Raw genomic sequence first — 14420 nt, 5'->3', positions numbered from 1 at the left:
TTTTGATGCAGCGCTCTATTAACTCTTTCGAACTTATAGCACCAACCTATATCAGTAATAGATTTAACCTATTTTATTTTCTACATTTGAAGTTATTGTTTAATTAAAGTTAGTTTTTCCGTGTTTCGTTATTTTTTCTTTTTTTCTCTCTCTTCTTGCTTGTGTTTACTTTCTTGTTTTTGATGCAGGGCTCTATTAACTCTTTCGAATTTATAGCACCAACCTATATCAGTAATAGATTTAACCTATTTTATTTTCTACATTTGAAGTTATTGTTTAATTAAAGTTAGTTTTTCCGTGTTTTGTTATTTTTTCTTTTTTTCTCTCTCTTCTTGTTTTTGATGCAGGGCTATATTAACTCTTTTGAATTTATAGCACCAATCTATATCAGTAATAGATTTAACCTATTTTATTTTCTACATTTGAAGTTATTGTTTAATTAAAGTTTATTTTTTATGTTTAAAAAAAAGGAAAATTTAAAAGTTTTTCAAGAAATTAATTTGTTTATCCTTGTATTTCTTAAGGCTTTTCTAGATAGGAATTCTTTCCCCACACACGGATTTATAGTCTAAGTGGAGAAATATATTTCCTTGATTTGTTTTTGTATAACTATCATTGTTATAAGTTATTTTGTATAACTGTTATGTATATGATTTTTTTTAGAAATAAAAATTAATTGAATTGAATTGAGATAACCCAGATCTAATTGAAGATCTGGCCACACCGATCACAGGACGTTTAGGGGAGATAATAAGCTGTTTAGCTCTGAGAAAATCTAAATTCTAACCTTTATCTGTGTCTTACGATTTATGTGATCGGAGGATGGAGAAAATGACCCTGGTATGAATATATAAATGAGTTGGAACGTTGGGGGGAACCCTAAGAAAACAAGTATCTTGACATTATTATAATTTATAATTTATAGTAATTTGACATTATTATGATTTGAGTTAAGGAGGCAGTTGTGGGTTTCGACCTGTTGTCTCCAAAGAGATATTGTAAAATAAATAAATAAATAAATATCTTACCTCACTGTTGATACTTTTTGATAAGTTGTTTTTTCCGGTGGCCCTCTGCATGACGCTCTTATCAATCGGTGTGCCGTTCAGTGATAGAGCCAGACTAGGAATAAACACTATGCTCAAGTATAGAACCTGACCTGAAATTTACAACAATTTGAAATTAGCACAACAAATAATAGAACAATAGTACAACAAATATTAGAACAATAATACAACAGTATTGTACAATAATACAACGAATAACAATGATGGAAGAATAACAAGAGTTAGACTGTCCAACGTTATTATCTTTCTTCAAATTTTTTAGTTTATCGACAGGAATGATCCATGGTCTAGTGGATATAGTGCTTGCGTAGCAGTCTAGGGGTCCCGGGTTCAAACCCGGATATGAACGAACGTTTTCAGTCTGGCCACTCCTGTGTCATCGGATAAACACATTAAACTGTCGGTCCTGACTGAAGTATGACAGTCTTTAGGCCCATTGACTGCTTGAATGAGATATTCAGGCGAGGTGGGACCTTCCCACAACGCGCTCCCCACTAACAAAAACCATACGAATTTACTTTTACCATGGATAAAAGATGACATAAGAAGATTATGGGATAGGTTGTTTATGTTCCAAATTCTAAGCCAATTTACTGTCAACTACTGTCTATTATTACTGTGAGAGTGTGAGAACGGCACAGTATAAGAGACTACCAGCGTCACATAGCTTCACGAAAGTCAAATAATAGGACTATCGGCTTGAGTTAACATTAAAATTTGGAACACAAACGTCCTATACCATGGGATATCTTCTTATGCTCTGTTTTTCATGATATTATGACATATTGTCAGACCGGATTCTCTTCGTTTTAATACAGAATGATTAACATTTTAACACATGTTGACCTTAAAAAACGAGGCCATAGAATGATGATGTATTTAAGTATGGAATTAGGTAGGAAAAGTCTTCTTCCTAAGCTTTCCAAGTTTTTGAGTCTAAGTTTCTAAGTTTTGAAGAGAAATTTATCTAAAATTTACACTATCAACAGAGATATTGTGGAACTGTTCCAAATGAGAAGTATCAATTCAAAATATTATAAATGTTGTAAAAAATCGATTAAGGTGAAATAGACGTAAGTTCCACATAATTTATTCAAGACAAACTATAGTTTCAAAGCACTCAAGGCATCATCATCAGTATTCTTTTTGGTTATTAGACAGTTTGACTCAAAAAATTATGTGGAACTCATAACATTTCTTTCATTCCACCTTAACATGGAGAAATTCCACAACATATCTCTTTAAATCTATAATATAATAAAGGAAAGAATTGGCTTAGACAAGTAGAGGATAGGAAATATACGAATGATAAATCATCAAATCTAAACTAGTGAACTGATTAACTTGAAATTTTGAAAATAGATTCTTAATTTACCGAGGAGGGATCTAGGCCTATTTTAAATTCTTCAAGATTTCAGAAGGTCAAGGTTTCTGTATGTCAAGTTTTTAATTAGACCCTTGCGGGGCACAGGTTACCTGCTAGTTTTGAATATATTTTGTTTCAAAAGTGACCCGTCAACTGAGGAAGAAGACTTTTTCCTCCACCTACTATCAAAAGTCTCATTTTACACCCTGGAATCGAATACTAAAGTACTACTTTTCCTCCCATGGGACTAAAAATAATTCCCAGCGGGAAAAGTGATCACTTTTACTCCCAAGGGAGTAAAAATAAACCCATAAGATTAACATGGGAAGAAGTCCGACAACGCCGCGATTGAAGAATGAGGAATGTGGCAACACTGTCGTGGTCGGTAGAGGAAAAGTAAAAGAGCTCTATTTCGATCTTTGGAATATTTTAGCTCTAGGAAATAAGTAGCTCTATTTCGATTGTTAGGTTATGTTCAACCGTTGGTGGATATGAAAAAGTACACACCTCTAATGACGTTAGAGGTGTGTACTTTTTCATATCCACCAACGGTTGAACATAACCTAACAATCGAAATAGAGCTGAAATAGTGTGAAAGCGTGAAGATGTAGTAAAATTATTCATTGTTATAGGTATTGGTGTAGGTGGAGGAAAAATGTTGTGTGCATCACGGGACTAAAGTACTTATTCTCCCTCAGGGAAATTGTCGCCCTCGGCTACGCCATCGGGCGACAACAGTTTCCCTCAGGGAGAAAAAGTTGCACTTTAGTCCCTAGATGCACAAATAACTATTTCATAACTTGAATACTCACCATGAGGCCTCATTTTATGCCCTCGTGTAAATTTCAATTGAGAATAGTATAAATTGAATGAAGAATCAACTGGGAGTATTCTACAAATGTATATTTTGTAGAGAATAAATTAAGAATGAAAAGAATTTTATTGATAATTACCAGTAGACAGGAGAGGGGGTAGCATGACAGTAGCGGCCAGTAATTGTGTGAAACTCAAGGAGATTACACAACACATCCAAAACTGAGTACAGTTCCAAGCTTGAATCATAAAGTTCCGTGCCTGTAATTGATAATTTATCAATGACATTATGCATTAAATAGTTCTGAGATGATAATTTCTTTTGAAAACAAGATTAAAATTTCCATCTATCTTGGAAAACATATCATTGGTTACATGCTATGTTGTCTGAGAATATCAAAAGTCACCAAAAGTGCATTTTTTTGTTTGTGACAAATCGGCATGGTATCATAACATCATAGTTTGGGTTGGGGTAGGTGATATTCCTATTTATTCTTCTGAGTTCAAGTACGTGTTGGCTGAATTGGATATACAGAGTGTTTCAGAGAAACTAGACATTTTGGAAGTTAAATAATTTCAAGAAAAACAAATCTTTAAATAAAGTTTTTCATATAATTCAATAGTAAAAAAAGCCATTTTAGAATGGATAATACCGTAACATTTATTTTTTGAAGATGACATCTTGCAGGTGTGTTATTTTCTTCGCAAACATTCCTGTAGTCTCTTCATCACATTGTCCATGGTTTGAAGTAACATTACAACTGGAATTTGAAATCGCTTCTCTAATCTTGGCTATCAATTCTGCAACAACGGAAGAATTGAAAGCCAAGATTCGAGAAGCGATTTCAAATTCCAGTTGTAATGTTACTTCAAACCATGGACAATGTGATGAAGAGACTACAGGAATGTTTGCGAAGAAAATAACACACCTGCAAGATGTCATCTTCAAAAAATAAATGTTACGGTATTATCCATTCTAAAATGGCTTTTTTTACTATTGAATTATATGAAAAACTTTATTTAAAGATTTGTTTTTCTTGAAATTATTTAACTTCCAAAATGTCTAGTTTCTCTGAAACACTCTGTATATATGTGTTTGAAAACTGAATCAATTCTAATTATACAGTTCAACTAGAATTCAATCCTATGGATAACTGTGGTATTCCACCCAACAAGTGTCCTGCCTCAAATAGTCGTGATTTTTTATAAATTATAAAACTAAAACAACTAGTACTAGTAATTTTCTATAATAATCATGCACTTATCAGTTGATTTTTTATGAAATTCTGTACCTCTCTGATGAGATGAAAGAGTGAGAGGTCCTCGTTGCGTCGCATGCTGATTGAACATGGAATCGAGTTTAGTCGTTTGGATATCTCGACCGGGGAGGGACCCTGCTCGGGGCTGGTGTCCTGGTAGACGGACACCTTCTGGCACACTTGTGGGTAGAGAGGCTCTACTGCCACGCTGCAACACAGGAATACATCCAAAGAAAAGTTAATTAGGAGGAATTGATTAGAGAAGAGAAATAGTACGGGAATGAAATAAAAAGAATGATAAACAGAAAATGACCATTTTCATTTGTTTATGCAACGAAGCTTGAACAGTGATGTATAAATTCTCCCCTCCACTTTTACCTCTTTATCATACCTCTCAATATTCCCATATACAATACAGCAATCACTGAGGTACTTAAGATTACCAACAACAGGTCAAAACCATAGATAAATTGTTTATTGTTTTTGAAGGGACGGATTCAAGTATCCAAAGGTTCAAAGAACCCCACACGTCAACCGGAGCTTAATGGGCCCTACGAATAAAGTTGAGCATTTGCTTATAATTCTAAAATATGGACCATTTGCTTCATTTTCTATGAATAAACGTGAGCAAAAACTTTTGCTCATGCTCTCATCAAAAAAATAGTTTGAGCATTTGCTCAAGAGTAAAAGCTTATACTCCAAACTGTATGAATAAACTAGAGCATTTGCTCAACTTTTGAAGCAAATGCTTCAAAAAAGGTGAGTCTAGTCTAGAGCAGCTTATCACCTTTTGCTCATAGTAAAATGGGTCAACTAATTCGTATGAGGAAGAGGAAACTATACCAGATTCGATCACAACCAATAGTTGAGAACTATAAAACTCTTTTTAGATTCAACCATGATATATATCACCATTATCCCTACAAAATAATAAATACAAAAGATAGCAATCACAAAATAAGAAATAGGCATTTAAGAAGATGAGAGTGTGGAAGATTATAAGAAGGCTATTGATATTATAAGAATATGCTGAAGATTATTATAGAGATGACATTTTTTCACGCTATTATTTCAAAATTCGAAACTCAACTAACCTAAAACTCTATTCATAAATAGAAAACAGAGCAGACGACGCAAACACAAGCGATGCCCCCTGCTTGCATATTAGCTATAAAAACAAAGTAAGGCTACAAAAGCGAATCAGCTGATGAAAAAACTTTAAAATACGTGAGCATTTTTGCTCCAGAGTTCAGGAGCATAAGGTAAAGCTTATTCATATCAAAATGAGCAAATGCTTTTGCTTCTACCTTTTGCTCATGAGCAAAACCTTATGCTCCATGCTCTTGCTCATGAGCATTTGCTCTGGTTTTATTCATATGGGCCATTGTGTTCCCAAGTTAGTTAGGCAAACCAATGCCTGTGTCCTTTACTAGAACCAGGAGTTTTTCCCTATACTAACATCCTATTCATCACTTGGTTTCTTGTCGCAATCCAGTGTGATATGCTTAGCAGTCTTTTCAGACTGATTAGTCCTTGTGACCTATGTGAGTTCCACTCCTGGCCTTCTTTGAAGGTCCTTCCGCTGAGGAAGGGATGGCCAAGTTACCTCTAGGGCGCCCGGCCACCCTTGACTCAGCCTCTTGACCCGTATTTGTCCCTGGATTTTCACCCATCTCTGGTCTCTTGTGTTTTTCTTTTTGCCCCTCCGAAACTTCGCAGGGTTGAAAGCCTCAACTCTCCCAAGAAGTTTTGCCTGAATGGCCACCCTTCTTTGAGCAGTGGTGAGGTTTGGTCTCTGCACCCAAAACTCGTGACCTACGTGAGTTCCACTCCTGGCTTTTTTGTAGGTTCTTCCGCTGAAGGAGGGGTCGCCAAATTGCCTCTAGGGCACCCGGTCACCCTCGACTCAGCCTCTTGACCCGCATTTGTGCCTGGAGTTTCACCCATCTCTGGTCTCTTGGGTTTTCCTTTTTGCCCCTCCGAAACTGCCCTGATAAGGCAGATCCCGTGGGTTTGAAACCAAGGCAACTTCTGGAGTTGCCTTGTGGTCCCTTTTAGTCGCCTCCCACGACAAGCAGGGTTACTGTGGGTGAATTCTGGTTTTCAACACATTCTTGAGTACGATGTTCGACTCAAAGCTCTCCCAAACCACAGGGGGCAAACCATAGATAAATATTGCATAAGAAGATATCCCATGGTGTAGGGCGTTTATGTTCTGAATTTCAAGCCGATTTCTTGTTAACTCAAGCCGACTACTGTCTATTATTAGTGTGTTGTTGGGAGTGTAAGAGTGTAAGAACGGCACAGTATGAGAGACTACCAGTGTCACATAGCTTCACCAAAAATAACTACTGGGACTATCGGCTTGTGTTAACAGTGAAATTTGGAACATATAAGCCCTATAGTAACGTCCACGTTATAATTGCAGTGTTTGTTTAGCAATGGTATTGCTATCCTTGTCTATCATTGAACAAAAGGGGTATTCACAATGTTGTTTTAGCCAGCTTAAGTGCTATTTGATAATTCTGGATTGTAAACGCCCCATCTAAAACCATCTGCTATTAGCTAACTGCAGTTGCGATCCAAGCGGATAATTTGTGTAACTTGAAGTTAGTTTGAAACTTAGATCAGTTATAGAATATTAACGCTGGGAAGTCTAGCCTCTGAAGCCAACATCTACTGCCATATCGCCCTATCGTGACGTCATCATCGCATAGAAAACTTTTATATTGTGTCTATTTCAGATGAAAGTAAATTATTATTCATAAGAATGGTAAACTCCCGCTGCGCTCCCACTGAAATAGACGCAATCTGCTATGGAAAACAATGTAAACAAACTCTACAGAAAAGTTTTCTATCCGATACTGACGTCACGATGGAGCGATATGGCAGTAGATGTTGGCTTCATCGACTTTCAGTATGAATATACAATGGGGCGTGTCTATTCTATAACTGGTCTAAAATTTGATTATAAACATATGGCTGCCGTTTTAACAGCCGAGATAGCGGACTCAAACCTGCGCTATCTGCTATCTCGTCTGTTAATTTTTTCCAACGTACCACAATAGCATTGAGTTAACACAGACGTAGCAAATAGCTGGAGTTAGCGAATAGCTCGACTTAGCCATGCAACTAACTCCAACATTGTGAATACCCCTAAAGAGGATAGCACTATCTCTTTCTCGCTTTACTCTGTTGCCAGATCGTCTTTTACTAATGTGGAATTGATAATAATTAACAAAATATTTCATCTCAATTATTTAAATTCATTATGAAATTATTGAAAAATATAATTTTTTGCTTAATGAAATATAATTGATTATATTAAACGAGAATGAGCATATGATATTACATCAATAAACCTGTATCAGCTACCGTCTATATAGGTCCACTGCCAAGACAGAGGATCGGCAACGTTGTTCTCCTATCTTTCTCCACTGCCATTTGTCACGTTATTTTTTATAGTTAAATAACGATTAGCCTCCTGCTTGGCATCAGTCGGTAGAGCATGAAATATTTCAACAATTATAAAAATTAGGTCGTGGTTTTTCATAGGATACAGTCTCATAAAAATCTTTATAGGCCCAGATATGAGCTTCCACTATAATTCTGATAATTCATTAATATATATATATATATATATATATATTATATATATATATATATATTATATATATATATATGGTACTTATCCTATAGTATTGAGGAATAAAAAATAAATCGCACACCATAAACAATTTGATACATATATTGACAAATATTGCAAAAAATATATAGAGCGATAAAAAAAATATATAATATAAAAATAGAATAATAATCGAAATCAATAAAATATCACAGGCTAAATACTATTCTCTAAATTCTACAGCACGAAACGTTACCATGTGCTTTTATTTTATGATCATATGCATCTATTTGCATGTAGCTGCGATATCAGCTTGCTAATACTTGTCGACTTGGACAATTCCATTAAAAATAGATTTCTTAAAATCAGCTTGATAAATTGACAACCAATAATCCAAATATATATATTAAATTCTATGGTATCTAATAGATTTCTTTGTAATGAATATATATTTTATCTCAGGGTACGAGATTCGGCACCTGACGGAATAAATAGAGCAATTCATCTAGTGAATCAGAGCTACAACAAACTATCGTAAATTATATTGCAGAAATTAATGATCATATGAATATGTATTAACAGCCTAGATTTTATACTTCTTTGATTTATAGAACTTCTGATATGTAGATTGACTCGTTACTTTCCAATAAAATACCTTTAATACTACATTTACTTGCGCAAGTATTTTTTACCAAATTCTTAATTTATAAGAAAACCCTTTCGACGAGCTAGCTTTGATTCTTATGTAATTTCGAAGCACTGAGGGCGCCCCATCACTATTTCAATATTTTTCACTCACGTGTCGAAATTTTCTTATGAGCTGCTGATGTCGATCCAACTCCTGGTGGTCCTGGACTATTGTAGCCGGAGTTGTCTCTTCCAAGGGGTTACAAAATTATTTAAAAATGAAAATGACTTTTGCTTTATAAGAGCATCACAAAGTCTTATAAGAAATTTAGTAATTCAATTTAACTTTAAATTATTATAATATATAGCAAGGTATTACGCTCTATAATTTTTAGTGACCTCTCATGGTGGCATTTGGCAGGCGAGTGTCGTTCTCCTTTCTCAATTTTACAATTCTCATTTCCGATTTTCAAATTTGCATATAATTTGAATATTCTAGTCCTCCGCCATTCAAGGCTCAAATAGATCGTGCCAAAATATTAAACTATGACTCATGTTATATATATAATAATTTCTTTGCCTTCGGGCCATATCCAAAACATAGACTATACAACAATTTTATACAAACTCTATTTATTTGTAGAAATATATACAAATATTTTTGAATCGGCTCACTATTGCCGCCTATCAATTGCCATTATGTGATTGGTGCATGCAAATTGTTACAGTATTCATGCGCCTGGTAACCTCCTATTTCCTTAATACATTTAATTATTTTTATTGGGTTTTTAAATATGCTCTCTACATGCTAGTTAATTTTTTATATGTTATTATTTGTTTCATGCATCATAATAATTAGCCACGTGAGACCTTTAGTTCCTCAAATTGCATACTGTTTTGCCACAATAAATTTCTGCCAAGGTGTTTGGTCAGATTCTACGTTATATGGCTCGGTCGATCGTTAGGTCGCCGATCACTAAATGTTTATGCCTAACCTCAATTTTCAATATTTTATATAATATTATATATTAGCAAAAAATTATTCAATTCCTCTTAGGCTGTTGTACAGTTTAGCCAGGACGATCTGATATTATCTAATCTTTATGTTATCTCTTTGGCGATATTAGCCAATTACTTCACTAAGACCTATAAATATTTCAGCTAGGGATTTTTATTTATCATCCAAATTACAATATGTTACACATTATAACATGGACCTCACTATAGACCATGGGATATCTTCTTATGATACATTTACTCTATGACTCCATAGACTTCATGTATATTATCATAGATTTAAAAAAATACAAGCTGATCTTTTTCACCAATCATGTATTAGATTCTAGGCCTACACTGCGACGTTGCAATATCGTAGACCAAGGCCTTGTATTAGAGGTGGCTATGATATTATGCGATTTGATTTGTTAATGTTGGTAATTCAGTTTTCAAGATATTGCTATTGTGTCTACTTATACTATCTTTTCTTTATGACTATACCCACCTAGCATTGGCCTTGAGAAATATGCCGACATTGTCTGCGTTGACAGATGACCCAATAACAGCCACCACTTCTCCGTAGTCCTGCATGATGGAGATCATCTCCCGGCTGGTGGAAGGAGTGCAGTCTGTGAACAGGGATACCAACAGAGGCACATTGTCCACCAGCTCTATGTGCGGACGGATCTTGTCAATGCCGCGCGGTAGTTTTGCCTAGAAAACACACATAAAGCATTTAGTATATAATCAAATTTAATTCAATTTCTTGATATTATAAAAAATTCAATCAATACAATCATTTAGAATAAAACAGCTATAAGAAGTGTACTGTGTTTCTTTTCTTTATTCTTTATTCTTTATTGATTGATATAATAAGTATACATCATATAAATGATAGGGAGAGGAAAAATAAGGTAACCTTGTGCTAATCCTCTCCCCAATTTAGATATGGTTACACATAGTCCGAAATAGGTTAAGTCTTGTAGCTCTTCACTTCGCAAAATTTTCAGACATCATTTATTTCTCCGTCCCGACTGCCTCAAAATAGTCGTTAGGTCATGTCAGAGGCCCTGAAATTGATCAGGTGCGACCTGAAAACTCTGACACCAGACCTCAGCCAGCCAGGTCACTCAATATTATAATACTACTTTACAGTAATGTTTAATTTTTATCAAAATTCAATATTTCAGAATCACACAGCTATAAGAGAAGTACCATAAAATGAAAAAATTTTGTAAATATTTAATTTAAATGTGTGAATTTGTTATACAAATTTACATAATACAGAATTACACAGCTATCAAGAAAGAACCATAGACTCAAGCCCAAATCAGTTCCAATTCTGATTTATAAAACAATCCAAAAATGTAGCCAAGTTATGTGTGAAAATTGAGTGGTAATATTGACGATTGAAGCCTGAAAACGCATGACAAATATTCAATTCAATTTTAAAAAATTAGTGACTTAGTTTGTCAGTTAATTGTTTAGTTACTTAGTTTCTTGGTTAATTCGTAAATTAGTTATCTTCTATATAAATAAAAGCGAAATGGCACTCACTCACTGACTGACTCACTCACTCGCAGAACTAAAAATCTACCGGACCAAAATAGTTCAAATTTGGTAGGTATGTTCAGTTGGCCCTTTAGAGGCGCACTAAGAAATCTTTTGGCGATATTTTAACTCTAAGGGTGGTTTTTAAGGGTTTAAAGTTCGTCTTTTAGCATGTATATTCTTCTTATTCCAATATCTTAAAATTATAATTGAAATGTCCATACCATATGTTAATATAGAACTATAATCTAGAGAGAGTACCTCTTCGAAACAGTTGTTAACTGGCAACTAAATTAATAATTTTGTCAGGTTGGCATTACGTTGAGTTGACTTTGTTAGGTTGGCACCAAGTTGAAGATTTAAATGCATCTATCGCGGAAAAATTGATTGGGCACTGCTACTTCAATCCTGGGAATATTATATTACTAGCCGTCAGGCTCGCTTCGCTCGCCATATCCGTTTAGCCAGACGTTTAGTCTGGACCCCCGACTGGATTGTCCTAACATATGATAAAAATGCTCAAATGAAAAATGCAGGCGAGCGAAGCGAGCCTGCTGATCTCATTCTTGGACGATCCAGTCGGGGGTCCAAGGGGCGGAGCCCCCTGGCTAGACGGATATGGCGAGCGAAGCGAGCCTGACGGCTAGTGTCATATAAAATGAAATAACAAATTAGTCAATAAGAAATTCAACACAATCAAATATGAAAAAAATCTTGAAATGAATATAAGGACAATCCTATCAGATATTTCTTCAGCTTATCTCTAAAAATCGTCAACTCATCTATGGACTTTAAATTTCGGGGCAGCATGTTAAAATTTATTCGATTTATCAAGAAGTTTTATGTAGTAATATTCATTATCACTGATTGAAGTAGACTAATATTTATCCAACTTATTGATTAGACGAGAGTACAATTGAATGTCTTTGAATTCAGCAAACGAGTAAACATTGTCCATAGAGGACATTTGAAGAATGCATAATGCAGTAATATCTGCATAAGCTTGCTATTTGCTGTGATAAGAGCCTTTCGCTGTGACACAACAATGTATGACGACGACAAGTGTATCATGTTTGTCCTACCGTAAGTGGCTAGCATAATAAACAAGTAAGTTACAATACATTCTGGTTTATACACAAATCTACAATAAATTACAGTACAACAGCTAATTATGCAACAAATTTCACATATTATGAAAACTTATTAATTACAATGAAAGTTGAATGGAGCATAAGAATATTGATAATATAGTATTGTAATGTAAATACATAAATCAGCGGTGTTTCAACAATGAATAAATGATAATTTCAATGAATAAATATACACCCCACTATAAATTATATGTGTTGGGGTATAAGTAATTAGTTGCTTATTGCGTGTTATAATTACTATTTACAAACTTCATTCACTGATATAGGATTAAAGTTTTTCATAATAAAATTAGTAAAAATTTATAATACAAACAAAATAATGAAATTAGTAGATAAATATTGATGTTCTATTCAGGATAATAATAAGAAAGGTTATTTTTAGAAAAATGAAAAACAGTAAAGAGAATAATGAAGAATAAATAGTTTCAATATTTACAGTCTAACTAAATTTTCACAATTTTCCACTCCAATATCAACCAACCAGGAAAATAAACTTTTCTTGAACCTGTGTCTATTGAATTCGGCCCTAATGTAACTTGGTATTGAATTGTAAATTTTTGGTCCCAAATATATGTAGTTTCTTTGCCCAAATGTAGTGTTCATCCTTGGTACTATTGAATGTGTGTTTCTCTGCCTTGTTTGATGGTTATGATCTGCCAGTCTTATGTGTTCGTTGTTTCTCCTCATTCGCGTGATGATAGCCTGGATGTAGAGTTGTCACACTCAGTACTTTACTGTCCTTGAAAAGAATGTTCGTGGGGAATTGATTCTCCTTGAAGCTTATTATTTTTAGTATTCGTTTTTGAAGTTTATAGAGAGGTTCAACATGTATAAAATTCGTAGCTCCCCAGATAATTATGACGTATCTTAAAATTGATTGCACAGTTTTTAATGTCTCATAGTTGAGGATTTTACGGAGTTGATAAGAGAGTTAACGGAGTTAAACAATGGGACCATGCCTCCATGTAATCATAGATTAGAAAACGTAGATTTGCTATAACGGTTATATGCACTACGTTCAACGCTAAACCACGATTACTTGAAGATATGGCCGCATTTATTATAATGTGTTTCATTTCGGGTTTGAGCGAAAACAATGGATAAGAAGTAAAACAATGCTTGCAAAGAAACAAAATCGTGCTAATCCAAAGGTCCAATTCCTAAGTGACTACTCTTCGATTTGTGATGAGAATTTTCATTCATGATATACTCTACTATTCTAGCATGATAATTGAGATGTAATAGAGTTGATAAGGTGCGACTGACCCTATTGGACATGTCGAAGTTGACAGGCACACTCTGCTCCGTGCTGTCCGTGAGACAACTGAGTGACTGCCACTCTGTTCCTCCCCCACCCCCGCACCCGATGTTACGCCCCTGGCTTGCCTGGCCGTCCTCATAGTCTTTCGATCTGCAACAAATATGAAAAATCTCTTATCAAAGTGGAAGAATTTGAACAAATATAGCAAATAAGAATAATATCATATAAAATAAAATAACAAATTAGTCAATAAGAAATTCATTCAACACAATCAAATATGAGAAATTCTTGAAATGAATATGAGGACAATCCTATTAGATATTTCTTCAGCTTATCTCTAAAAATCGTCAATTCATCTATGGACTTTAAATTTCGGTGCAGCATGTTAAAATTTATTCGATTTATCAAGAAGTTTTATGTAGTAATATTCATTATCCGTGATTGAAGTAGACTAATATTTAGGTTAGGTTAGGTTAGGTTAGGTTAGGTTAGGTATAATCACATTAGATTAGTGTATGTGCATGTGCACATCAGATTATGCATGAGCCAAAAAAACAAAATCTGGAAAGTGCCATTGAAACACGTTGTGACTTGCATGAAGCTGCTCACACTGAACGCAACCAGCAAGTGCAAGCGTTCAGTGTGAATGTTCCTATTGCTCTTTCCAGGTTTGTTTCTCATGCATAACTAATCGTCCACTTACA

At 34.6% G+C, this 14420-nt stretch overlaps 1 protein-coding gene across 1 annotated transcript in view; it reads right to left on the bottom strand.

The window, feature by feature from the left end:
• Positions 1-14420, bottom strand: part of LOC111044166 (transmembrane protein 94) — a 99819-nt gene that overhangs the window by 15490 nt on the left and 69909 nt on the right. Inside the window, 5 exon segments of the mRNA XM_039435021.1 lie at positions 1029-1159; positions 3387-3507; positions 4539-4713; positions 10259-10467; positions 13722-13866. Coding sequence (XP_039290955.1) covers positions 1029-1159; positions 3387-3507; positions 4539-4713; positions 10259-10467; positions 13722-13866 — 781 coding nt within the window.

The sequence above is a fragment of the Nilaparvata lugens genome, chromosome 8 (assembly GCF_014356525.2).
Source record: "Nilaparvata lugens isolate BPH chromosome 8, ASM1435652v1, whole genome shotgun sequence".
Lineage (NCBI taxonomy): Eukaryota > Metazoa > Arthropoda > Insecta > Hemiptera > Delphacidae > Nilaparvata > Nilaparvata lugens.
The sequence above is the reverse complement of the archived record's forward strand: the minus strand, read 5'-3'. Positions and strand labels throughout refer to the sequence as shown.